Source organism: Chiroxiphia lanceolata, chromosome 2, assembly GCF_009829145.1.
Source record: "Chiroxiphia lanceolata isolate bChiLan1 chromosome 2, bChiLan1.pri, whole genome shotgun sequence".
NCBI lineage: Eukaryota > Metazoa > Chordata > Aves > Passeriformes > Pipridae > Chiroxiphia > Chiroxiphia lanceolata.
This window is the reverse complement of record NC_045638.1, coordinates 89,238,986-89,265,383: the sequence shown is the minus strand read 5'-3', so window position 1 is coordinate 89,265,383 and position 26,398 is coordinate 89,238,986. Positions and strand designations below refer to the sequence as shown.

Here is a 26,398-nt window from a genome sequence, read left to right as displayed (position 1 = left end):
TCCTGGTTCAAAATGTCCCATTGAATGTAGGAAGTGGGGAGGTTGGCCTTTATCAGTTGGAGCGATGAATGGAAGTTTGCTCTTTATGCTTTACCTTCTCATTGGAGAGAACACCTGATAATCTTCTAGCTGTCCTTTTCCCCATGAGTTAGATGCCCATTGCACCAACTGGTCACTTGAGGTTTTATAAGTCTTCCCCTAGTTTCCAGATGACTGAAAACTCAAGAGCAGCTTGTTCGAAAAACCAAACTCCATCTCCAAGTGGGAACATATTGAGTTTGTCCCTAACCCAACAGTCCTCTTCTCTTCCTGTCTCAGCTGGCTCTGACCCAACAGCAAGTCATTTGCAAAGTGAGTTGGGATCTAAAGGACCTCAAAATCATCCTCCAAGCGTGCAACTTGATAGGAATAGCCACTTCCAGGCTGGTCAGGATGCTGCCTCCTGCCATGAAACAGCGCCTTGACTGTCAGGCAGGAGGTTTGCAGATGCCGGACCTCCATGGGAACAACCCTTATGGATCGTGCTTGTCTTGAGATGACCAACCAGGTGTCCTGAGGCCTCTGTAGAACTCAGTGAGGAAGAAACTATCTTTGTCCTTTCTGGGCTTTGAATCAACGCAGCAGCTGGAGGGCTTCGTTTCTCCAGCCTCTTGGGGAACCTCCCAAAGGTTTGTCCTTGTGGGGACTGATTTCAGTGGCTCTTATTTACAACCGTGCAAGAAGGAGATTAGCAATGGAAATCTGCTTATGATGACTGAGCCCCTGGGTGGTGGGGTGGTTTCATCCTGCTCCCTCTTGCAGATGCGGATTGGCTTCCTGAGGCTGCAGGCCCTCTACCGATCCCGCAAGCTTCATAAGCAGTACCATATGGCTCGCCGGCGGATCATCGAGTTTCAGGCACGATGCCGGGGCTACTTGGTCCGTAGGGCTTTCCGCCACCGCCTCTGGGCTGTCCTCACCGTCCAGGCGTACGCCCGGGGCATGATCGCCCGAAGGCTGTATAAGCGCCTCCGGGGGGAAGTAAGTACCGCAGAGGAGAGGTCAGTTGTGGGCAACAGAGGTGGGGAGAGGGGAGAAAAACCTGCTTCCACATCACGTGCTCTTGGGATCTGTTTTTAAACGAAAAAAAACTTCCAAAAATAAGTAGATGCCTGTTCAGGAGGGCTCTTCTGTTTATTCCCACAGTATCATCGACGCCTGGAAGCGGAGAAACTTCGACTGGCAGAAGAGGAACGACTCCGAAAGGAGATGAGTGCCAAGAAAGCCAAAGAGGAAGCAGAAAAGAAGCACCAAGTACATCAGGACTGATCTCTTTCTGGGGTTCTGTCTGTTTTCCAGGGACTTGTTTTGCTCCTTTGAGGGGCAATGAAAAAAAAATATCTAAGAGTCTTCTGCCCCGCTTGAGCAGTTTGTATTTAATTCTCTAGAATACTCTGTGCTCTAACTAGTTTGAAGCTGGTCCAGAATTTCTGATCTGCTGCACAGGAATGCCAGAGATTATAGTTATTATTCACTTGCTTTTGCTATTGTATAAAGGCTGAAGGGGGAACTGGGACACCCTGTGTGTGGGCACATGCAGGGGTTTTGTATAAAATAAGAAAACAAGATCAATGGGAGTTTCTGTGCATGGACTGACACCTAAACAGTCACTAAGGAAGCGGAAAATGCTATTGCTTTGTCCTTCCGCAGTTAAGGAATTGAGACATAGGCATGTCACTCATTTGCTCCAAGTCATGATGCTGGTATAGTGCCCTAAGCACTGGGCAGTCTCTGCCTTTCTAAAACCAGGCCCTGCAGAATTTAGTTCCAGCTCTTTGAAAGGAGCAGTTCAGTCATTGCATTTGTCCTTTTGCAGGTACGCCTGGCCCAGCTGGCACGGGAAGATGCAGAGAGAGAAGTAAAGGAGAAGGAGGAAGCACGTCGGAAGAAAGAGCTCTTAGAAAAAATGGAGAAGGCTCGCAACGAGCCAGTGAATGACTCAGAAATGGTGGACAAAATGTTTGGATTCCTGGGGACAACCTCCTCCCTGCCTGGCCAGGAAGGACAGGCACCCAATGGTTTTGAGGTACTGGAGACGTACATGTGCCTGACTATTACAAGGAAGGCTTTAACAAAATATTAATGAGACAACAAAGAGTACAGCATTACAAAAGTGTGTCTCTTAAAGCTTCCTTCAAGGCCAGACTATTCTCTGTGGCCCCAGAGGGTTACCATGCTGTGGCTGGGGATGGGCAGGCAACCTGTTGGCTTTCTCTGGGGCTACTGAATGGAGGAGAACAGTATCATTGAGGACCTGTGGCCTTTGAGATATTTTCCTTTGCGGCTCATCGCAGCTTGCAGCATTTAGCTCTTGGGTACCCTTTCCCCATGCTGTGAGTGGGGCCATGCTTGTTTCTTCTACTGCTGCTCTGGGGACATTCCTGGGCACAAGCATGTCCTTCAAAGCTTGGGCTTTACATGGGCTCCAGAGCTATATTCCACGTTTTCCCTCTGGCTGACTTTTCCTTTGGGATGGAAATCAGACATAGAGAAAAGTCAGGCCCAAAGGGAAGGGGTAGTTCAATATCCAAAGCCATGCTGCGTGTCTGACATTTCCTTCCACAACAGGATCTTGAGCAAGCCCAGAAGGAGCTAGAGGAAGAGGACCTGGATGCAGCATTACCTCTCCCTGAGGAAGAGGAAGAAGATCTCTCAGAGTACAAATTTGCCAAGTTTGCTGCTACATATTTCCAGGGCACAACGACACACACATACATCCGTCGGCCTCTCAAGCAGCCTCTCTTGTACCATGAAGATGAAGGAGACCAATTGGTGAGGCAGGGGATGAAAAATCTTGAGCAGGGCCGGGTGGGTTGCAGCAAGCTTGGGAAACCATTCAGCCCAAAGATACCAGCAGTTTCCCTTTGGGATACACTTATCTGCTGCACAGGTATCAGTAGACACTGTCTTGCCAGCATGTTTTTAGTGCTGGTCAGACAACAAACATTAGAGGGATGTAGCATTAGAGAGGTGAGTTCTTCTCGATATTTGTATTAGGACAATTAATGAAGTGCTCTTGGCTCAGGGCATGGGCAATGAAAATTTTTGTGTATCACTTCTAAAGCTTCTGAGGAGCTGGAAAAGTTACTTCTTACCTGGTTAAACACATCAGTGCAGATCTAGAAGAACTGCTTGTCCTGTAGCCAGCACTACAAGAGCAGAAATGCATTGAACCTGCATGGCCATAATGCACATTACATTGACCATGAACTTGCCCTCACTGTGTTCTCCTTCCCCCTCTGCAGTGGGGGTTAGGAGCTGCCAGTCACTACCCCTCAATAAGGTTGGCATCTCCTACCAATAGCAAACTCCTTGTAGTGTGCACAAATACACTCATGATGGCACAAACACAAAACGCCTGAATGTGTGGTCCCAGCCACCAGCCTGCCCAGCATGCACAGGGGGAATGTATGCTGCGGGCAAAACTGTTGTGTGTGATACAGGGAAATGTTTGATCTCCTGCAGATGTACAGAGAGACCACAGTGGTTATCCTGACAGATTCAGCATGGCTTGACTACCCCCTCCACTGCACTGGTGTGAACTAATGGAGCATAACTTTCCTTTCAAATAGGCAGCACTTGCTGTATGGATCACTATCCTCCGTTTCATGGGAGATCTCCCTGAGCCAAAATATCACACAGCCATGAGTGATGGTGGTGAAAAGATACCAGTTATGACAAAAATCTATGAGACTCTTGGCAAGAAGACTTATAAGAAAGAACTACAGGCTCTGCAGGGAGAAGGAGAGGTAACTGCTGTGGCTATAGAAGAGATGCTATTATTAGGTGTTGGATATTGACATGTTGGAAAGAAACAACTTGTGGGGTTTGCTGCAGGCAATCAGTTTGGTGATTTTATTTGCACTTATGCTACAAAGGGTGAATTACCCATGTGCCAGCTGTTAATCCTGTCCTTTCTTCACAGGGATAACTGAATGTCCCCCAGCAATAAAGTGAGGGAAGTGCCCTGATACCTCTCATGGGCTTTGATCTCTCTTCCCCACCCCACAGGGCTAAAATACATGGAGGGAATGCAATGTCCCATGTCATCAGTTTCTCATTTGGGGATTTCTTTTTGATCTGCCCTGAGTCAGAAGAGATTAAATTAAAAATGTGCCCTTAATCTTGGAGCAGGAAGTAATAAGTTACCAGGAGATTACACTGTGGAAATTAAAAAAAAAAATCCCTATTGCATTCTGAGTGTATTTTGGGATGTCACTGGGGGACTTCATCTTAGTATCCTTCCTGGATAGGACATTGTGCTGGGTAAATCAACATCCATAGCACTGATATGCTTTCGTCTTTGGCAAGTGCTTCACAATAGGACAAGGTATTATCAGCTGTTGACATCTTCTGGATGTCACTGTTTAATTTTCAAGAAGTTTTCTTGACAAACCTCTGCAGCATTTGCAGAGGTAAATTAACAAATCTCCTAGTTTTTAGAAATTATGATACCATTCAGCACTTTCAGTGAATTATCTGAGGAGAGTAGCCTCATCCAGACTGTAATTCTGTAAAAATACACGCCAAGAATCACCTTTCATTCCTTCTACCCATCATTTCTTGCTTGTTTATTTACAAAAAGGTGTATTTTGGCCAATTGAGACATCAGATAGTACAGAAGAGAAGGAAAATTTAAGCTGTCCTTTTTCTCTTTGGTTACATCATCTCTTCAGAGTGCAAAAGATGCCTGAGCTGACCCTGAGCAAAATGATATGCAACTCCAGGTTTACAGGACCAACTTGTCTTTATAAGGGATATAAACCATCACATCTGCAGGACTCAAAGTGTTGATTGTATGTGACATCATAGTCCTTTCAAAGCTGTTTAAAATGGGGAGGGGTTAACTGGGTCAAAAATTTTGGTATAAAAGCAGAAATCCAACAGTAACTTGATATATAGTCAGTGCCTGGGGCTGTTCCACATCAAATTTATTCTTCTGGGAAATCTGATAGAGCACAGGACTGGTTAAAAGTTATGAAACCATTGTGTATAACTACCTGTCCATGCATTCCTGGCTAGATGGCTTCCAGCTACAAACTCGCTGTGCAAATGGCTTGTCCCAGAGAGTGGTCTCCAAGTGGCTCATCGCGTTTGCACTGTCATAAGCAGAAGTGGGTGGACCTGGGTTGACTAGAAGAGCCATGTATTCAACATAACTTTTTTCAGGTGTCCCCAATATATAATTTTTATTTGAGGGATGCTCATGGTTTAGAGAGTATCTGCAAAATTCAGAGCCACATTTGGGTTTTCAAGGGGTACAGGATATAGGTGCACACTTCTGGTTCCCACCAGCCTCTGAAATATCTCACTCTTTTGCAGGAGTCCGGGGGAGACAGGGAGGGCATTTGGCAGGGTTCTGTGTCTCACCCCATTGCATCCACCCTTCTTGCTTTGCAGAGTACTCACATTGATGGGCACAAGAAGAACAGTGTGCGGCACAAACTGGTCTCCTTAACACTCAAGAAGAAATCCAAACTGACAGAGGAGGTGAGAGGAGACGCTTGGCCGCCTGGCAGCACAAGTGCCGTTGGATTGTCTGCAGCCCTCTCTGACTCTCTTCTGCTTTTCCCTAGACAACATAGAACCAGCCCTCCTCTGGGTTTGGCGCTACCTGTCTCTCTGCCTGAAAGATTTAAGGAGTGTTTAAGGGGAAAGGTTGGCTTCCCGTGTCTCCTTGAGTCATTCCGCACCTCGCACCGGCCTCCCCTGGGCTCCCGTTCTCCATCCATCCAGCACCTTCCCTCCCCTCTTTCACAGCCCTCCATCCAGCTGCTGATACCTCTCACCACTCTGTGATGGTCTGAATGTTATCCCTGCTTTTAGCTTCCTGCCCTCCACCGTGGCATAGGTAGAAGAGTTGGGGTCTCCAACTACATTCACCCATCCTCTGCTCTGCTCCAGTGCCAGGGACAAAGCTCCTCATGGGAGCAGTTACCCCAAGCTGAGAGCTTTTGAAAAATCCCATCTCAAAAGAGTGAGGAGCAATAAATCTTTTGGGGGGGAGGGGGATGAAAACAATGCAAAGACTGTCCTTTTCCAGAGCAGGCACCATCTCACCTGGCTTTAGCTGTTTGAGAGCACGAAGATTGCTCCATAAGATAGTCACCCTCTAGAGTCACATACTCTAGAAATGTTGGTCTTTCTCTAGTGACTCTAAATAGAGACTGAGTTGCTTGGCTGAGACAGAGAACTGGTAGGCAGATTAATTCCATCCCTGCTTTCACAAACAGCACCATGCTTATGCATTTTTGGCTGCATCACTAGCATGGGGAGTGAGTCCATTTTGTCAGTGTTTTACTGGTTGTTTTAATATGAATAAATTAAAGGGGCACATCTTCCTTGGCAATAAGATGGGTTTATTCCAAAGATCCTTGGTGGCCCTCTCCCATCTGCAAGACCAGCTCAGAGCTGGGATGCAATGGTGCCATTGTAGAAATCCTGGGAAAAGAGCAAGCAGGTGGAAGTGTGACTAGACAGGACCATTTTTAACTTCACCCATACATGATTAAAGCCAACACAGTCAAACCCTCCCATTGCTGCCAAAGTCCTAGATTGAAGAACTTCTGAGACCCCTCCTGGCTGGCGGAGAAGTCCCCCTTGGGGAGCACCACACACTTGGGATGGGAGTGGGGGGAGACATAGTAACTGGCTGTACTGAAAGAGAGCAATGTGTCTGGTTGGCAGGTGACAAAGAGACTTCACGATGGTGAGTCTACGCTCCAGGGTAATAGCATGCTCGAAGACCGACCCACCTCCAACCTAGAGAAGCTCCATTTCATTATTGGTAATGGCATCCTCAGGCCAGCCTTAAGGTTAGAAATGAAGACAAAGGCATGAACATGCCATTCTTTTCATTCCTTCTACCTTGAGCTTGTCTTGCAATACTTAAACAATTTTGATATTGTGTGCAACTTTGAAAAGCTCTCATTTTATTATTTTTATGGTTGTGTTGTATAATGCAGGCTGGACTCGATCATGTTCCTTAATGTCCATATCAGGCCCAATGGAAAGACCACACAGAGGGATTCAAACACTTCTGGAAGTCCTGCTGGCTACTGGATTGATTTTTAACACTCACTCTTGTTCCTTACTACTCTTCGTTATCCACTTGACTATTTAGATCACTTTTGTTGTGTGAAAATTTTTGATGGCGTGCTAATGAAAAACTCATTTCAGTTGCTAAAATAATTATTTAAAAATTGGAAAGTGCCAAATTAAGGCCAACTGCACATCTTTTGTTTAGCCCACTTGTGTGTGTGTTATAATACAGTCCTTGCCTGTGCAGTGTCACTCTTTTCACTCACACTTATCTACTTACTCCAGGAACAGTGTGAGCATCTTCCTCTGATGATCACCTTCTCTCACTTTCATTTTATGCTCCCAATTCACCATGAAATCCTTGCATTATTTTTCTTCACAAAGTCTTCTTTGCAGGCAGACCTGGTAGTGTCCCATGGGCTTTCTCATGGGTTTTGTCAGTATAACAGGTTGCCTAACATTTTTTTTGGCCTCTCATGTAGATGAGGAAGTACTGTTATCCCTCATTTTGCATGTAGATAACAAAGATTAAGTCAAAGTGGACATTCAGTCCCAAATGAGACAGCTGTCAATGTATGTTTCTGTTTGGACACAAGAGCAGGACAAACCTTGATCTCCACTGGACCTGATAGTTGCTGAAAAAAGCAAATTCAGGTATCTCAAGGAATAGCCAGCAAACAAAGACTCCCCACTGATGGGTCTCTGTGCAAGTTATTTTAGGATATTCTCTCTGGGAAATCTTTCTAAGGAGATGGAATAAACTCCATCATCCAGAGGTGACTTTGAGCTTCCCTGAACCTTGAGACTCCCTTTATTTCTCTCCTTCTCAAAGCAATGTCAGTAAGCTGTGGGAATCTTAGTTGAAACATGGGCAAAACTCAGAGGATGTTACAGAACTGGTGATGGATGGCATTTTAGAGATGTTGCAGTGATCAAGGTAAACATCATTAAGGCAGTTAAATTAATATCCTTGTGATGCTAAAATGAACTTTTGACTGTCAGTCACATGCAGACAGGGTCTGTCTCTCTGTGTCAAAAAACACCACCTTTTAATGTGTTTGGGTTTTTTAAAAAGTTTTTTTAATTCCTATTAATTAATAGGAATAATTAAATAATTCACCTAATGTTTTTTAATGTTTAATTTTAACTTTTAATTATTTTTTTTTAATTCCTGTTGCAGGGATGAAATCTACTGTCAAATCTGCAAGCAGCTGACCCAGAACCCATCAAAAAGCAGCCATGCCAGGGGTTGGATCCTGATGTCCCTCTGCGTGGGATGCTTTGCTCCTTCTGAGAAGTTTGTGAAGGTAAAATGTAGCTATTTGTCTCATGAATTATCTGCCAATACATTTTCTTTTCCACTCATGGGACCAGCTTTTCTCTTGGGTTTCACAGTAGAAGGAATCTCAGTCTTTGCCAGAAATGAAGATGACAAAGTTCCTGAGAAAAGTGTGCATGATCCCAAGTTCCATGTCTTACAGGAGTCAGATGAGTCACTCCTGAGAACTGACCCTCTCTTTCCTGTATTCTAAAGGGAATATAGACAACCAGTTTAGATGGTGCCTCCTGCACTGTAGATGTGTGAAGACATTATTGACTTCTGGCAGGAAAGTTCCTTGTGGGAAGCTTCAAGTGGAATTTGCACAACCAGAAGAGCCCACATTTCTCCCCTATTTCTCATATACAAAGGTCTGTGCATTCATTCAAGAATCTACTGGCTTTGACAGTATGACCTCAGGCATGTACTCTAGCACAACTGGCAAGGAATAGAACTACACAGCTAATTATAAATATAAATTGATATTTTAAAATTTGCACTTAGAAAGGGAAGGATTTAATTCACCTGGAAGTATGTTTGCATAGGTGCTCTCTGCGTGATGTACATGCCCCACCACGTGTCATATTGAAAACATCCAATTCTAAACAGCCCCATGAGGTGACATTTAATCTGTCTTCAGCAGCGCTGTGGATCAGCACAACTGAAGTCAGTGGGGGATGCTAAGCAGCTGACACTTTTGAAAATCAGGCTGTTCTTAAGGAATTTCTTGGAACTTTTTTCTGGGCAAAATTATGTTGCCCAGATTTTAATGGTCTGCATTCCAAATGAGTCACTGAATTATTAAGGTTGGAAAAGACCTCTAAGATCAACAAGTCCAACCATAACCAAGCCTGCCACTAAAGCATGTCCACAAGTGCCACATCTACGTGGTTTTTGATCACTTCCAGGGATGGTGATTCCACCACTTCCCTGTGCAGCTTGTTCTAGTGCCTGACTGGAAATAAAAGTATTCCATTAATTTCCATATATAATCAGATTAGATACTGGGTTTTCGGCAGTGAAAGAGCTGAAGCCAGAACAGAAATCCCTCCTTCATCCCTGAGCCTTGCCAATGAAATCTAATAAAGCAGATAAATCACTGGCAAAGTGGCAGAAAATTAAATTATGTGTGGAAATGAGATCTGAGAAAGTATGGCACAGGAAGTTATGTGGATTTAAATCTTTAATAGCGAAAGATTACTTTAGAGTAGTGAAGCACTTATAAGAAATAATTTATGAGCAGTTCTGGAGACTCAGACATAGACTCATAGAATCATAGGATTACAGAGTCATAGAATGATTTGGATTGGAAAGGATTGTTATAGGTCATCTAGTTCAACTGCCCTGCCATGGGCAGGGACACTTTCTACTAGAGCAGATGGCTCAAATCCCCATCAGCCTAGCCTTGAAGTTTTCCTGAGTTGAGGCAGCCACAACTTTTCTGGGCAACCTGTTCCAGTGCCTTACCACCCTCATAGGAAAGAATTTCTTTCTTATATCCAGTCTAAACTTACTGTCTGTCAGTTTAAAGCAACTCCTCTGTGTGCTAGCACTCCGTGCCCTTCTCGAAAGTCCTTCTCCAACTCTCTCATCTCCAGCACCATTATCTCCAGCCATTTAGGTACTAGAACGTGCTCTAAGGTCTCCTTGGAGCCTTATTTTCCCCAGGCTGAACAATCTCAACTCTTGCAGCTTGTCTTCATAACAGAGGTGCTCCAGCCCCCTCGTCATCTTTGTGGCCTCCTCTGGACTTGCTGCAGCAGGTATATGTCTTTCTTGTGTTGGGGGCCACAGAGCTGGACACAGTATTCCAGGTTAGGTCTTGTGAGGGCAGAGCAGAGGAGCAGAATCTGTTCCCTTGACCTGATGGTCACATTGCTTTTGATGCAGCTCAGGAGACAGTTGACTTTCTGGGCTGTGAGCACACATTGCCAAGACAATGTCCCTCAACAACAACAGTAAGTTCTTCTCCTCAGGATTGCTCTCCATTCTCCATCCAGCCTTTATTTGTCTCTGGGATTACCCCAGTCCATGTGCAGGACCTTGCATCTGGCATTGTTGAACTTCAGAAGGTTCACATAGACCCACCTCTCAAGCCTGTCCAGGTCCCTCTGGATGGCATTCAAAAGTCTCAATTAGAACTGAACATTTTGAGAAGGGTACTGATAATGAGGCAGTTTTCAATATGTATTCCAGCTCCCAGATATGCAAGTTGTGCTTTGGATCCCATTATACACTTTTCCATCATATGTTAAGCACAGGTCAAGACACATTAGCACTCCTGTTCTTTGCACCTTTCTTTCAAGTAACAATGGGCTTAGTGGGAAGGCTCAGCCACAAAAAAAAGTAGAAATATGAAAAACATATAATTACATAGTTCGTTATTACCAATAGCATAATTAAAACTACACTTTTACATTGCATCAACTGCTTACAATCATTTGCAGCAGCTGTAATCCATGTAACATGACTGTATTACCTAGATATTTCATACTTTCTCTATAAGTTACTGTTGACAGAGATGCCTGTCTCTCTAGCTATGTTATTTGTGGTTGACAGTGTTATAAAGCTATCTGTGTTTCTGAAGGAATAGCTATGTGTTATCATTCAGAGAAGTCTTTATCTATCTATAAAGTCTCTCAGAAGAATTTGATTTACAAAACTATTTGTCTTAGCTAACATTTTGGCCAAGATGTTTATGTAATATTTTTAAGTGTATTATCATTCATACTGTAGAAGTCACTGGATTTCATTTTCTCTACAATAGTGTGACTGTATTTTTAACATACAATGCAGTGCCTCAAATTCTGGTTTAGGATCTTCCAAAATGCAGTTTAAAATCTGACTAAAGAAATGCCTGTTTAATGTCACTGTGAAAGATCTCTTGTGCTGGCAGCTATGTTTTCTGAGTGGCATTCACTTACAATTCCCTTGGATCATTACTTACACATCTTTTTCATTCACTCCTATCTTTTTACCCAACACTCAATAACATTTTATAATACATCTTTAAAATACAGAGATAGAAATCAGTGGCAGCAATAGCAGAAACAGAAAAGCTGCTGCACTGGCTTCAATCAAAGTTCTGTCTAGTCTGGTATCTTATCTCCTCCAAGGCCAGAAAAGCACAGTAGAAGAACAAGGCAGGGGTGCAGACCGTTGTATTCTCTCTCAGCTTCTAGTGATGTGATGTATGAACATTTGAGCCTGAGTAGTATCACTGTCGTTAGTCCCAGAGGGCTTTTCTCCAATAAAACATTGCTTCTTAACCTTTGCAAGTGCCTGATCTAAAGAGCCAAAGGTCTAACCAATGTGTTCTCTGCTGCCAACAGTATTTAAGGAACTTTATCAACGGAGGCCCCCCAGGCTATGCTCCCTATTGTGAAGAGAGGCTGAGGCGAACATTTGCCAATGGGACAAGGACACAGCCACCCAGCTGGTTGGAGCTGCAGGTAGGAGTCCCTCCATCTCCTCCCCAGGCAGCTGAGGCTCAGGGTTTAAGCCTTTCACTGTCACAGGAACCACATCTCTGGCAGGACAGAATGTGGGGCGACAAAATACCTATTTCTGTCAAGAATTTTCAGGTAATTCCAAGATATTGCATTCCCTGTCCCTCCTGGTTTTGCTCCAGAGTATGTATCCTCAGATCGATGCCTTTGGCTGTCTCAAAACTTTTAAATTAAGTGTGCTTGAGAATGCTGTTGGACCTTGAAGCCAGCTGGAATGGAGCAAGCCCCCATATATTCTAGAAAACCGTCTTAAAGATGAAGGTGGCTGCAGGCAAACTGCCTCCTGAAAATGGTCCCTGGGACTTATCTGGGGATAATCGTAACTGGAAAAGGCAGTTTGTGCAAAAATTGCTCTTTTTCTCTGCTGGTTTACTAGCATATACATCTGTGCTCCAGTGTCCATGAGCATTTCCAGGCATGCTTGTATTTATTGAATTAGGTGCCTTGAGGAATGAATATGTTAAATAAAATATCTGTGACTTCCAAGTGCTGCCAGTGGCTGACCATACATTTTCCTGTTGATAAATATGGTATGGTAGTATTCAAAAGCAGCCAGTCAGTGGGATCAGGAATTAGTAAAAGGTTATCAGAGTGGGATAGAAGAGTATGTAGGTAAATAGTATTGAAGTACACATAACCTTATAAAGTTTGACTTTCATCCATTAGGCAACCAAGTCCAAGAAACCTATCATGCTGCCTGTCACATTTATGGATGGGACAACCAAAACACTGCTGACCGACTCTGCAACAACTGCTAAAGAGCTCTGTAATTCTTTGGCCGACAAAATCAGCCTGAAGGATCGATTTGGCTTCTCACTTTACATTGCACTTTTTGACAAGGTATATCTTGAGGTCTGTTCCTGAATAACTCTGTGAAAGAAGAGGGAGGTTCTAGTTGCTGTCACATAACTTCCAGAAGGCAGAAGGAACATTTCTACAGTTCAAGTGTCAGCATGATTTTCACAATAAGAGTAGTCAAATTCTGGAGCAGCGTTGTCGGAAAATCTCCCTCCTTGGAGATATTCAGAATTTAGCAGGAAAATGCACAGATGGACCTGTTCTAACCACTGGGCTGGACCAGAAACATCCAGAAATTTCTTTCCACCTACATAATTACATGATGCTATATTTTTACTCTCAGACACGCTTATTTGAGGTGAATTTGCAATAAAACAAACAACGTGGATTTTTATGCGGGGGAGCTACTACATTTAGTTGGAAAGCTAATGGTTGAAATTAAGCTTCGAAAATGAGCTAGAACACAAACTGTCATACCTGCATTGGCATTTAACCTGATTTATTTAGCCTAAAAACATATCTTTTTCAGAAATTCTGTTAAAATAAAGGTGAGTCTAAATGAGAAGGAAAACAGACCTAGGGTAAAACTGAAAAGCTGAAACAACAGCTCCAAGTCAATGAAACTGAAGTGCTCCTACAGTTGCTGTCTAAGAGGATGAAGTATATTCTCACCTCCAGATGTGGCCACCTCTGCCTGCAGGTGGAGAAGAAAGTGGTTTATACTCCGTCTTCTTTGTCTTTTTTGAGGAGACATTCATCCAGAGATGTTAAGTCTGAGGGGATATAGTGCTTTAGGGCTTCATGCCGGATGCCAGAGAAAAGACAGATGTGATAAATTCTTGCTAGTAGACATAGATATATTGATTTATTTTGATTATAAAGGAGATCTGAATGAGTGACTCAAAACCAGATATCTCTACCTAGAAAGAGTAGCTTTTAGAGAGGCGAATGGCACATTTCCCTCTGCCCTGACTAGGTATCCTCGCTGGGGAGTGGCAATGACCATGTGATGGATGCTGTGTCTCAGTGTGAGCAGTACGCCAAAGAACAGGGAGCACAGGAGCGCAACGCGCCGTGGCGGCTCTTCTTCAGGAAGGAGATCTTCACTCCTTGGCACAACCCGAGTGAGGACAACGTGGCTACCAATCTCATTTACCAACAGATCGTGCGAGGGGTGAAGTTTGGGGAGTACCGGTGTGACAAGGTATGTGATCTCAGCAGCTACTGATCTGGTCCAACAAGTATCTTTGAGATAGTGAAGTATGTTCCAACAAAGGGGATGACAAATAGTCCTCCCTGGATGCCTATTAGCTTGTGGGTTTATGGTATTCATTTAGAAAACAGTAGCTACAACAGTCAGATCCTCTTGACTGGGCTTGGGTGCTGCATGAGCACTCTCGCCTGTTGACTTTTGGATGGAAAAGTGAACGGCCGCTTCATCCATCAGCCTCTGCTTGGAGGGCCATAGGTAGTCTGTAACCAGATCACCACATCAGAAGTACACAGCAAAAGCCTGTTTGGTGAATTCTGCCAAGTCTTAGACATAAGAGATGCTTTTCAGGATACCCAGACCTCTGCCATGCAATACAAACCCAGTAATTCTGCCATACAGTGAAGGGACATTGGCAGCATAAACATAATGGCATAAGCTCTGCAAGCTTACAGAATTATTCCAGTGTCACTGAAATTAGCATCTAAGGAAACATAAAATTCTCTGAAAATGTCCATCACATTTTTGAGAGGAGTTTGGGGGGTTTTTTTGCTTGTATTTAAGATCATCCAGGTGTCAAATTGAAGACATCTCTCTTCCCGAATATGTGATCATTCTCCTGTGGTCTGGTAGAGTCCAGTCACCTTGAGAACTACATTGTCTTTTCACATCTCTTTTGCATTAACTGCAGTTCTTTTATCTTATCAGAAGTCCTGTCCTTTCTCCCCCACCCTCTGGTCTTCTTGTGCTATTATCATTGCAGTAGCTCTATTATTTCACCCCACAATGCTTGAAATGTAGCTGCACCAAAGAAATTTTACAGTTCTGCATTATGCACAGGTGCTTCAGTTGCCGGGCTTCCCAAATGTAGGAAGTGATGGATACATGCAGTTTTCAATCACTAAGCTTTGTCTACCATAGCAAAATCATCCACTGCTGACTGCAGGCATCAGAGACAGACTGATCTGCAAAGAAAGACTGGGGCAAATGTGTTCCCACACAGTACAGAGGAGGTTGTGTGGTGCTAGTCACTGAATATGTTAAGCCTTAGTCATAGCTTTTAGTGGTCAGTCTCCTGGACTTTTGATGTGCAAAAAGCACTGCTGGAGTTCTGTTCAAAGGAAGCATCACCACAACATGTACTGAAGCAGCAGTACATCCAGCTGCCACAAAGAGCTCCTTGAGTGTTGGAGGATGGATGTTCTGAAGACCTAGTAGAAGCATTAACTTGGCTTGTTTGGCTCCCATAGGAGGAAGATCTGGCAGAACTGGCTTCCCAGCAATACTATGTGGACTATGGGTCAGAGATGGTACTGGAAAGGCTGCTAAATCTAATTCCATCCTACATCCCGGACAGAGAGATCACAGCGTCAAAAACAGTAGAAAAATGGGCTCAGCTCATTATAGCTGCACATAAAAAGGTGGGGACAGTGGAGCACCATGGCATACTTCAGTAGTTTCCTGTGTCTTTTAAACATGTCAGACATCATAGCTCAGCACTTAGCCTGGCCTGAAGCTAAATCAGTGAGAAAGGACAGAGTCTGTTCTAGCTACGTTTAGCTTTACTGCAGGTTTTGAGGCAAGATCTGACAGAAAGAAGCAACATGCAGAGATTCAGTGTGAGAAGCAAAATGCTATCTCTGGGGTGACATTCTTGTTACACAGGATTGTGGTTGTATTACAGTGATTTTTCATGTCTCCAGGTAATGTTGGGACCTTATTGTGCCAGGCATTATATAAAACCTCCCTGACTTCAATTAGAACATTTGTGACACTCTCATATGGCAACCCCTTCCGTAACTCATTACCCACAACTTGCGACCATTCATAGGGTTGGTCATCCTGGCATGATAATTGGCATTCATTTAACTGCAGGAGCCACCTTCAGATTAAGATCCCTAAAATGTAAACATCTCCATGTGTATCTGGAGTTTCACCTCGCCTTAATTGTCAATGGAGACCTAGGGAGGCAATTCAGTTGGATCTTGCACATCCTCCATTGGCCTGTCAGTTTTGTATAGAAGTGTTAATATCTGAGGATGTCCTACATAAAGTGCTTAAGGGCTGTTGAGTGTCAGTTTCCAGCTAAAGAACTGTCAAGCCAAAAGGCTGACCCAAAGTCCCCCAAAAGGGAAATCCAAGGTCAACTGAGACAAATCTCAGCCATATGCTTGCCCAGGCTTATTAAAGTCAAATTGTTCCCTGGGAACCAAAGGCCAGGACTTGGCCCAAACTATCACTTGTTCCTGTAGTATTTTATTTGGCCCTTAGATACACTGAGACCTCCTTTAATATTAGTTCCAAGACCTTCAGGTTACATAGATTAATTTTGTTTGCTCTCTAACCCCCTAAGTGGGGGTTTGCTTCATGTTAGTTGTGGTTTGCTTTTTCTGTAGGGAATTTATACTCAAAAGAGAACAGACCCAAAAAAGGTCAAGGAAGAAGTAGTGGATTTTGCACGTTTCAAGTGGCCTTTGCTGTTTTCTCGGTTTTACGAAGCCTTCAAATTCTCAGGTGAGTCAGTAAAGCACATCCCCAGAGCACAGGATGCTCTAAAGCAAAATGAAAGAGAGAGAGGGATTCCACAGATGAGAAGGAGATAATCTAGCTGGTCTTTTTTGGATATGTTATTTTTTGGTGCATCCTGATTAGCAACAGCTCAGGCTATGAGTCTGATACTATTTCTCTTCCTAAAACAAACAAACAAACAAAAAAATCACTGGTTTTTTTATCATTGAATCCTTCTTTGAAAGGCATGCATTTTCTGTATCCTAAGACCCTTCATAAGCTGATTGTATGCCTTGTCTTCAACACAGGGCCAAGCCTGCCTAAAAATGATGTGATTGTAGCTGTCAACTGGACAGGAGTGTACTTTGTGGATGAACAGGAGCAGGTTCTCTTAGAGCTCTCTTTCCCAGAGATCACAGCTGTGTCAAGCAGCAGGTAAGGAGGAATAGACTTCGCTGGCAATCTCACCATAAACCAGCCTTTTTCCAAGCTTTGCCTCTTGATGTCATTAAGTGTCGTGTATGTCTCCCATAAAAATATATCCCAGAGGAGGAAAGCTGCAAGGACAGAGTTTCACTTTGGCTACCATTAAAGGCGATGAATACACTTTCACCTCTAACAATGCAGAGGATATCCGGGACCTGGTGGTGACCTTCCTTGAAGGACTAAGGAAACGATCCAAGTATGTGGTCACTCTCCAAGACAACCCAAACCCTGGTAAGTAAATAGCCTATCTCAGTGGTAAACATATAGATAGATTTAATATTCCTAAAGAGTTTGGAAAAAAATTCAAACCAATGGATGGTTTTCTTGCAGTAGGAGAAGAATCCGGGTTCCTCAGCTTCCTCAAAGGAGACCTCATAGTTCTGGACCAGGACACAGGAGAACAAGTGATGAATTCAGGGTGGGCTAACGGGCTCAACGAACGGACCAAGCAGAGAGGGGATTTCCCAACTGATTCGGTCTATGTCTTGCCTACAGTCACCATGCCTCCACTGGAGATCGTGGTAAGCTGTTTTACAGAATTACACAACTTGGTACAATGCTCGAGGAGGTCAAAGCCTTCCTGAAGTGCTTAGGTCTGTCCAAAGTCTCCCTGAACGTAAGGTGGAAAACAAAGTGGATGAGATAGGTGACAAGTTGTCCAAAGCAAAAGCGATCTCAGCCTTTCTTCTGGTCTTGGCACTTAGAACACCACAAACCTGTGACTTGGAATATCCATGTATCATGCTAAATCACTCCAGCTGGCCTAATTACTTAAAGGTGTATTTGGAGTTGGAGGGAACCACTGCATTCATGTATGGAGCTGTAGGATCCAAAGTACATTGTCTTCTTTAGGAAATGATCCACATTATGGAAACATTTGTTATTCCTCGCATTAGTAACTGAGAATGGCACAGAGAAATGACAGTTGCACAGTTCCTACTGACTGTTATCTGGAATTGATGGGTTATTCTTATTCACTCACTGTTATTTTTGTTTTGTATCTGCTTCCTCTCTCTGAATACATCAGATGTATTTTATATCAAATATACCAAGTAACAGAGAATTTTCATCCCACAGGCACTGGTCACAATGACCCCTGACCAACGACAAGATGTTATCAGAACCTCTCAGATGGCAATTTCAGATAGTGAAGAGAAAGTAAAGCCATATACCTTGGAGGAATTTTCCTATGATTATTTTAGGTGATTTTTTTAAACTATCCTCAAAATTTATAGGAATCCATCTGCGGGTAGCCTAGGAATCAGGAATATTTTGCTGCTGGAAAAGACTCTGAATACCCCATTGTGTGACTTTTTATAACTGCATCCTCCAGTTTAGGTCATGGCATTTGAGCCATGTTTTTCAAAGATAGGGTTTTATGAAGGATTTCTTCTAAGCAGAGATGTAACAGTGTGAAATTTAATATTATGTGGGAGGATGTACTTAGACCATATAGCCAGCACTTAAATTAGGTACCAGCATTTTCATCTCAGCTTCAAAGATGTAAATGTGCACCACTGCTGAATGCAGCTGACCAAAACTCCCACTCCTGTTTGAATGGGCTGGCAATCCAAACAGGCAGACCAGATCCTGTGGAATATTTTCCCCTGGCAGGCTTGTACTGCTGGGTGATACTCTTTCAGTGTGGCTGCCCTGACGATTCTTTGCCATCATCCTTCTTATTGTGGTTAGAAGCTCTTCGGGATAGGGCAGGTTGTTTTGGTGTCAGTACTTGGGTAGAGTCCTTAAGGGACTTTTCTGAGCCCTAGGAAAGTACAAATATTTATCTTTGGGTAGAACTGGAGCTGGATACTTGCTAAATTGTCAAGTCCCATTTGGTGTAAGAGTTCATTAGCCAGGTGCTGCAAGCAACCTTCCTAGGTGAAACATTGGCCACAAGCTGTCCCTTTTATCCCTGTAATCTTTCCACTTCTTGCTTTGCATTTCCTGCCAGGCCACCTCCCAAGCACACCCTCAGCCGAGTCATGATCACCAAGAGCCGTGGAAAGGACAAGCTGTGGTGCTACACCCGTGAGCCCATCAAACAGCCACTGCTGAAGAAGATCCTGGGCAGCGAGGAGCTATCCCAAGAAGCCTGCATGGCCTTCATTGATATCCTTCCTCTGCTTGGGAGAGCCCTTGGGCAACAGGTCTGATGGGCAAAGGGTGAATCAAGCTCTTTAAGGCCCCAAGCAAAGCCCATGGAAAGGTTTGTGGTCCCTCTTAACAGCTTTTGGACCATGTCATAGTCTTGGAGATGTGTCTGAGCCATAGATCTGTACTCAAGTATCGCTGAGATCTGAGGTGCGTCTAGTTCTTAATAAATAAGGAATACGGAACAAGTTACTGAGTCCTACTGGTCCACACTCACTCTGTTCTGGCTTGCTTCAGCTGAATTTCTGCAAAATGCATCTGCTGTGGAAGGCCACAGCCCTAATCAGTGTGGATGCAGACCATCCACATGGCCTTGGGGACAGAGTTTGATGTCTGAATATCTCTTACTTGGCAGAAGGCACACAGCATGGGAGAGAAGAGCTAAGTGCAACCATAGATCCAATCTGTTGAAGCCTTTATTTTTTTGACGGGACTTCGCTCTGATGGGACTTCGCTCTAGGATTCAAACTTTGTGGTTTGAATAGTTCCGTTGGTATAAACTTGTTACTGATTAATAGCACACTATTGCTGCTACCACTGGTTTCCTCTTATTAGCAAATAATAATAGGAGAAGTTAAAAGAAAAGGAAAAAAAATGGGGACATTTGCATTTCTGTGCTTTTCGTCTTGTTGTGTCATAAATGTTAATTTTTAAAACTGTGGTCTCTTCTCATGCAGAATAGTTGCAATATGCATGATGGTGAAGGCTGTCATTTGGTTTATGTTGCTGCAGCTCCACTGGTATCTGACACTAGCTGAAAATCTGGTCTTTTACAGTGGTGCCTGTACCTGTGATCAGGTAACACATGATCACACACAACTTTCTTATGTCTACATATCCCAACTCCAAAACAATCAATGTTTTAAATTAGCTTGCTGGACATCTTCTAAAGCAGTTTAAAGTCTTTACCATACACTGTGCCCCCTCCACCAAATTGCAGTCATGTAGTCATGTTAGGATGTTTTTAACCACGTCATCAGCAGAGGGGCTTCCCCAAATATCCCAGTGAGCTGATCCTTGACTCCTACCCCCACCAGTGCTGAAGTATATGGGTGACTACCCATCCAAAAGGACCCGCTCAGTCAATGAGCTGACAGACCAAATATTTGAAGGTGCCTTGAAAGCGGAACCCCTGAAGGATGAAATCTACTGCCAGACCCTCAAGCAGCTCACAGACAACCACATCAAGTACAGGCTCTTTGTTCCCCTTGTCCCAAATGCACTAGCCCGTGTTGGGCAAAGCAGACATAAAGTGTCCATGCCATGAGTGATGTTATTCCTCCTGGGTCTCTCCTTGTGTAGATACAGTGAAGAGAAAGGCTGGGAGTTATTGTGGTTGTGTACAGGCCTTTTCCCTCCAAGTAACATCCTCCTGCCGCATGTCCAGAGGTTCCTGCAATCCCGGAAACATCATCCCTTGGCAACAGACTGCATCCAGAGACTCCAGAAAGCCCTGAGGTATGGCACCGAAAGACCTAGTCCTGACTGTACTACAACATCCAAATATGTGTAAGAAAATACAACTAGGAGATATTTTGGTGACTGGGGGAACAGTGAAAGTACACAGCCTCTCTCTATATTCCACCAAGCTGATTGAAAGGGACATCGAGTGGAGAATGTTGCTGATAAACTGTGTAGAAAAATAGAGATGAATCAACTTTGTCCAGGTCCAATGAAATAATCTACAATCTAAGCAAATACACATTCCCCATCAAATTTTTTCTTTCTTCTTTTAAGGGGAAAAACACACTAATATTAAGAAAGTAGCTGAAGTTACTCAAAAATAATACGTATTAAAATGGAAAATTTAAACAAGTAATTCTTGCTTTGATGATGATGTGACGCTGCCTCTTGTTTTGCAGGAATGGATCCAGGAAATACCCGCCTCATCTGGTAGAAGTGGAAGCCATTCAACACAAAACCACCCAAATTTTCCATAAGGTTTATTTCCCTGATGACACCGATGAGGTAAATGGAGGAGGAGGAAATTCTTCTTTTCTGTCTGGATGGCTGTCAATTTTCTTATTAAAATCTCAGAAAGGGCTAATATTGGTTCTAATTCAGAAAAGCTCAGCCTTTCCAGAAGGCTCTGGGCCAAAGCATTACAAAGAAAACCCATCCTTGTCCATTCTGATTTGCTGCAATTCATGTTTTTCAAGATAGGGTGCTGGGCTGGTGTTCATTGGAGGTTTTACAGTAGGACCTCAGAACGAAGGAGACTGGGTGGGTACATCCATTCAATTGCATTGGTTCAGAAGCCTTGGATAACAACTATCTGGAGCCTCAACCAACATATATTGTCGACCCTGCTATACCCAGTGGGGTACTATGACGGGGCTCCCTGGCTACTGGGCAGACTATTACAGCACTGGCAAGTAGGTGACTGAAATTATACCTTCTGACCTGAGATGACACAGAAATCATACCTGAACTCAGGAACCTCTCATTAAGCATCTTATGTGCTAATAAGGCAGCTACTTATATTGATGCCAGAGCAGATAGGCATGTCCTTGCAGATACCGCTATCTCGTGCTACTGATTAGTCTTCCTGTGAGGCTCAGATCTCTCTCTCTTCCCTCATGCCCTTGGGTACAACTAAATTCCTGTATTTCCAAGTGAGTTTTTGTGTAAAGCAGTCCACACCCATGGAAGGAAAAGGATGATTCCTCTCCAGCAGCTGTGCGTGCCCTTGTTTATCTCTAATGGAGAGTTGAGAGAACTGTTGAGGTTTCTCATCATTTTGAGTATTTTTTCCTGACATGAGCAGCTATGAGCATGGCACTGCTTTATACACATGCATCGGTGTGAGAGCAAGTAGAAGGAAGCAGTGGGGACTTCTGCACTTGGATGGGTTTGCTGTGATCCATTTGGCCATGGAAACCACCAGGTGGCCTGGCAGATTAGCATCGTTCCAGTGCAACGTGCATCTACACTGAAGTGCTGCTGGACACTGAGCTCCAGATTGGACTCTTGTGGGATGTAGAACATGAGTCCTGGTGGTTTGGTGATTCAGGCTAACACAGTCGTGCTTGTGGTGGTCAGAAGCTTGAATTCCTATGAACTGAATCTCTCTAAGTGGGCAGAGCAAAATTGAGGCAATGTAAATGCTGAGCACAGCTCAAAAGGCAAAACCAGGACTGGGATGTGCATGGAGGTGGGACAGTCCTTTAGATATCCCATACTTTAGATATATCATCCATAGATATCCATAAAGGAGGAGTCATTTTCCCTTTATTCAGCTATCTAGAAGCCAGGCATTTAGTCTAAGCCAGTCATCTGATCTCCTCATCATCAATGGAGAGACAGTTGGGACAAATCAGCTTGGAGGTATCTCACTCTCTCTTTCCCACACCCTCTTCCCCCCAGGAAAATAGTTCTGAGTCTTCCCTGTTAGATGAGAAAAATCTCTTACATTGCCTGGGGAGACCTTGATAAGCGAGCACAGGATATAGATAAAACATTAAAAAGCACAATGGTGCAGCAGTAGCATGACAGAACTTCTGCAGGCATCCCTTCCCATGCCCCAAACTACAAGTCACAATGTCACTGATTTCATTAGTGGTGGGCATCTAAATCCCTCTGTGCATGTGTGCCTAGAGCTCCTCAAAGAGAGCATAAAGTGAAAATTAATCTTGAGATAGCAGTGGTGAGGGTCTTCCTTTCTTTGTAGGCATTTGAAGTGGAGTCCAGCACAAAAGCCAAGGACTTCTGCCAGAACATCTCTAATAGGCTGCTCCTAAAGTCCTCTGAGGGCTTCAGCCTCTTCGTCAAAATCTCTGATAAGGTGAGTGACCCACCCAGAGGCTGAAGTAGCCCTGAAATACTCACAGTTACCCACCTGCCACTCAGTACCCATTGGTGGAGCCAGAGCTATCTGGTGAGAAGCATTTCTCTACAAGCTGTGTGGCATTTCTAAGTCAGATCCAACCTGATACAGGTGAGGTTTGGAATCCCACAGCTCTGACTTACAGCAATCTCCCTGAAGGACTTAACACAGTGATAGGCAGAACTCTCCTAGGCTGCTACTGAGTTGGCTTTATAAGAAAGGACTAAATAAGAAAAATGTGCAGCTTAGAGCTGCCTCTGGCAACTGGGAGAAATCTATGGAGATAGTCATCAGGAAGGGAAAGGAATTGTTCTGGTGAAACAAGAAGCTGCAATAAGGAGTAATGTATGAAATTAGACACAGAGCCTGAAGCAAAGTGCTGGCAGTGGCTTTCTCACATCAGCACTTTGTAATACATCAGTGTAACCAGCACAAAACCGTGAGCAACAACTACAGGAGATGGGGCAATAGCCAACCCTGCCTGTGACGTCTTGCCACTTGTTTTGGGCACCACAGTATAAGAAGGACATAAAACTGTTAGAGAGGATCCAAAGGCGAACTACAAAGATAGTGAAGGGTTTAGAGGGGGAGACATAAGAGGAGCAGCTGAGGTCACTTGGTTCATTCAGCTTGGAAAAGAGGAGACTGAAGGGAGACCTCATCATGGTCTACAACTTCCTCATGAGGTGAAGTGGAGGGGCAGACACTGATCTCTTCTGCCTAGTGATCAGTGACAGGGCCAGAGGAAATGGTGTGAAGCTGTGTCAGTGAAGGTTTGGATTGGATATAAGAAAAGGTTCTTCACCCAGAGGGTAACTGGGCAGTGGAACAGGCTCCCCAGGGAAGTGGTCACAGCACCAAGCCTGACAGAGTTCAAGAAACATTTGGACAATGCTCTCAGGCACATGGTGTGATTCTTAGGGTGTCCTGTGCTGTGCCAGGACTTGGACTTTGATGATCCATATGGGTCCCTTCCAACTCAGGATATTCTGTGATTCTCCTTCTCAGCCTTTGTGACCATTGTGCTGTGTCCCCCAGGTCATCAGCGTGCCCGAGGGAGATTTCTTCTTTGACTTTGTGAGACACTTGACAGACTGGATAAAGAAAGCAAGACCAGCAAAAGATGGTAACTTTTTTTCATTATGGGTCACACACAGCCCTTCTACCGCCCTCCAGACCACATTGACCATACAGTCTGCCATAAGCACTGGAATAGACTGCCCAGGGAAGTGGTGGAATCACTGTCTCTGGAAGTGTTCATAAAACATGTAGATGTGGTGCTTAGGGACATGATTTAGTGGTGCACCTGGACTCAATGGTTTTAGAGGTCTTTTCCAACCTTAATGATTTTGTTATTTTGTGATCTGTTGGGCCACACTGATGTGGGTGTGCTGTCTGCACCATCCCTGGGGGACATCACCTGAGAGGTGGTCCGTCCAAGAGCAGCAAAACCTCTTCTCCAGGGCTAGTCCTTGCCCCTGTGAGGAGTGCCTGCTGGCGGGCAGCTCTCCAGGAACTGCCTGCAGGAAGGTTTAATGGTGGGATTCACCTCACCTCACTGACCACATCCACGATGGAACTGGCTGCAGCTCTGCTGAATTTTTCAGTGGCTGCAAGACATGGGTGCCTCCAGGGTACAATTCCTCTATCCTGTTTTAGGCTTGAGCACTATCACTGAAGTACAATAGTGCAAGTGAACCCAGGCAGTTCTTTCCATTTTATTAAAGCTTTGCATGGCAGTGATGTGGTTTCATCTGCAAGGTCAGAGCCCATTTGGCCTTGTGAGTGCCCCTGTCCCTGCAGGTTTTGATGGCGCATGGGCACCGCTGGCTTGCAGACACTGATTGTCAGCTGGTATTCACACCATTGCTCCTATATTCCTGCTTCTCTTCAACAGGTATAGTGCCTTCCCTCACCTACCAAGTGTTCTTCATGAAAAAACTGTGGACCAACACAATGCCTGGAAAAGACTCGATGGCAGACTCAATCTTCCACTATTACCAGGTACTCCAGGACTCTGCAATACCAGTGAAGACTTGGGAGGGATTAGGAGGGGTTGCAAAGACATTGTCCATCTGCAGATGTTCCCAGGGCACAGCCTCTTAACGAGGGGCTGGACACCTCCACAAACTCCATTAAACATCTGAGGATGAAGGTCCATGGGCATCCCCTCTCTCTCTCATTTGTTCTTTCCTCCATGCAGGAGTTACCAAAGTACCTGCGCGGCTACCACAAGTGCACACGGGAAGAGGTCCTGCAGCTGGCGGCTCTCATCTACCGGGTGAAGTTTGAGGATGACAAGTCCTATTTCCCCAGCATCCCCAAGCTCCTGAAGGAGCTGGTGCCTCAGGACCTCATCCGGCAGCTCTCTCCAGATGACTGGAAAAGGGTAAACCAGCAGCTTGATTCATATGCCAGGACTGGCTGGGGGAAGCCCAGTCTCTTGTCTGAGTCATCTGACATTCAGCGTTGAAGTTGGACTGCCAGAATGAGTGGCCCATGGTCCCTCTTGAGCCATAGAAGAGCTTCAGCCTCCCTGGCATCACCAAGAGGAGAAATTGTACATTCATGTTTGCATACACGTGCATGCCCTGGGTTTTCTTTGTCCTGCGACTGTAGCTGTGGTGGTGGATGCAATGCCATATGGACACATGATGAGAGATAGTCTTGTGTAAAGGTCTGTCATTTAATGCAGACTACTGAGTGGAGGAGTAATTCTCCCTGCTTTACACAAGGAGAGCTGTGGCACATGTGCAGACAGGTCTAGTCTTAATATATCAGAGGCGTCTCACTGCCAAGAAATAGTCTTATAAGTCCTTTCTGTCTCCTATGTGCTTATCAGCATCTCTCTCAAGTCTCCTCTGCTGCATTAATTGGAGGATTAAAACTTATGATCCCTTTAATGGAGTTTCCAGCTCAGCTCATCTAAGAAGGACCTACCTTGGTTTCAGGCCCTGCTCCAGTGACCAGCCAGCACTTTTTTGAAGTGTTCATTGGAACAGAGACTAGAACCAAACCTAAAGGTCAGGTTGGACAGGACTCAGAGCAATCTGGTCTACTGGAATGTGGCCCTGCTCATTGCAGACAAGTTGGACTAGGTGACCTCAAAAAGGTCTATTCCAACCTGAACTATTCTATGAATCTCTCACTGTGGAACTGATGCTCCTTCCCTGCAAACATCCCTGGTACTAGGTAGTGCAAACCCTCCATCTCAGTTGTGTTCTTTGTTCCAGTCCATCGTGGCATACTACAACAAGCACGCAGGCAAAACAAGAGAAGAAGCCAAGCTTGCCTTTCTAAAGATTATCTTCAAGTGGCCTACATTTGGATCAGCATTCTTTGAAGTGAAGGTACCTGCTCTGGGGGTTCTCTGATAGCTTTTAGCCAAGCTCGTAAGCCCTGTACCACAGGGGGATTCCAGATCTGAACCAGACTGGGACAACCCTGCTGAAACAGGGAAAGAGTGTGAGACTCTTCATCAGTGAAGGACAAATACACTCTTTTTTGCT

The 26,398-nt window shown here is 44.4% G+C and overlaps 1 protein-coding gene across 4 annotated transcripts in view; it reads left to right on the top strand.

Annotated features, from left to right (window-relative positions):
- MYO7A (myosin VIIA) overlaps positions 1–26,398 on the top strand; it is a 101,038-nt gene that overhangs the window by 71,914 nt on the left and 2,726 nt on the right. For all 4 annotated transcript variants that reach the window (XM_032679081.1, XM_032679082.1, XM_032679080.1 and 1 more), the window contains 26 exons: positions 802–1,020; positions 1,186–1,293; positions 1,856–2,065; positions 2,608–2,811; positions 3,612–3,788; positions 5,440–5,529; positions 6,727–6,854; positions 8,261–8,387; positions 11,731–11,850; positions 12,574–12,747; positions 13,682–13,909; positions 15,166–15,336; positions 16,312–16,429; positions 16,732–16,858; positions 16,971–17,140; positions 17,240–17,430; positions 17,987–18,111; positions 18,864–19,021; positions 20,098–20,251; positions 20,366–20,521; positions 20,926–21,031; positions 22,734–22,847; positions 23,928–24,015; positions 24,787–24,893; positions 25,093–25,278; positions 26,123–26,239. In XM_032679081.1, coding sequence (XP_032534972.1) covers positions 802–1,020; positions 1,186–1,293; positions 1,856–2,065; positions 2,608–2,811; positions 3,612–3,788; positions 5,440–5,529; positions 6,727–6,854; positions 8,261–8,387; positions 11,731–11,850; positions 12,574–12,747; positions 13,682–13,909; positions 15,166–15,336; positions 16,312–16,429; positions 16,732–16,858; positions 16,971–17,140; positions 17,240–17,430; positions 17,987–18,111; positions 18,864–19,021; positions 20,098–20,251; positions 20,366–20,521; positions 20,926–21,031; positions 22,734–22,847; positions 23,928–24,015; positions 24,787–24,893; positions 25,093–25,278; positions 26,123–26,239 — 3,873 coding nt within the window. The remainder of the gene's footprint in view (positions 1–801; positions 1,021–1,185; positions 1,294–1,855; positions 2,066–2,607; positions 2,812–3,611; positions 3,789–5,439; positions 5,530–6,726; positions 6,855–8,260; positions 8,388–11,730; positions 11,851–12,573; positions 12,748–13,681; positions 13,910–15,165; positions 15,337–16,311; positions 16,430–16,731; positions 16,859–16,970; positions 17,141–17,239; positions 17,431–17,986; positions 18,112–18,863; positions 19,022–20,097; positions 20,252–20,365; positions 20,522–20,925; positions 21,032–22,733; positions 22,848–23,927; positions 24,016–24,786; positions 24,894–25,092; positions 25,279–26,122; positions 26,240–26,398) is intronic.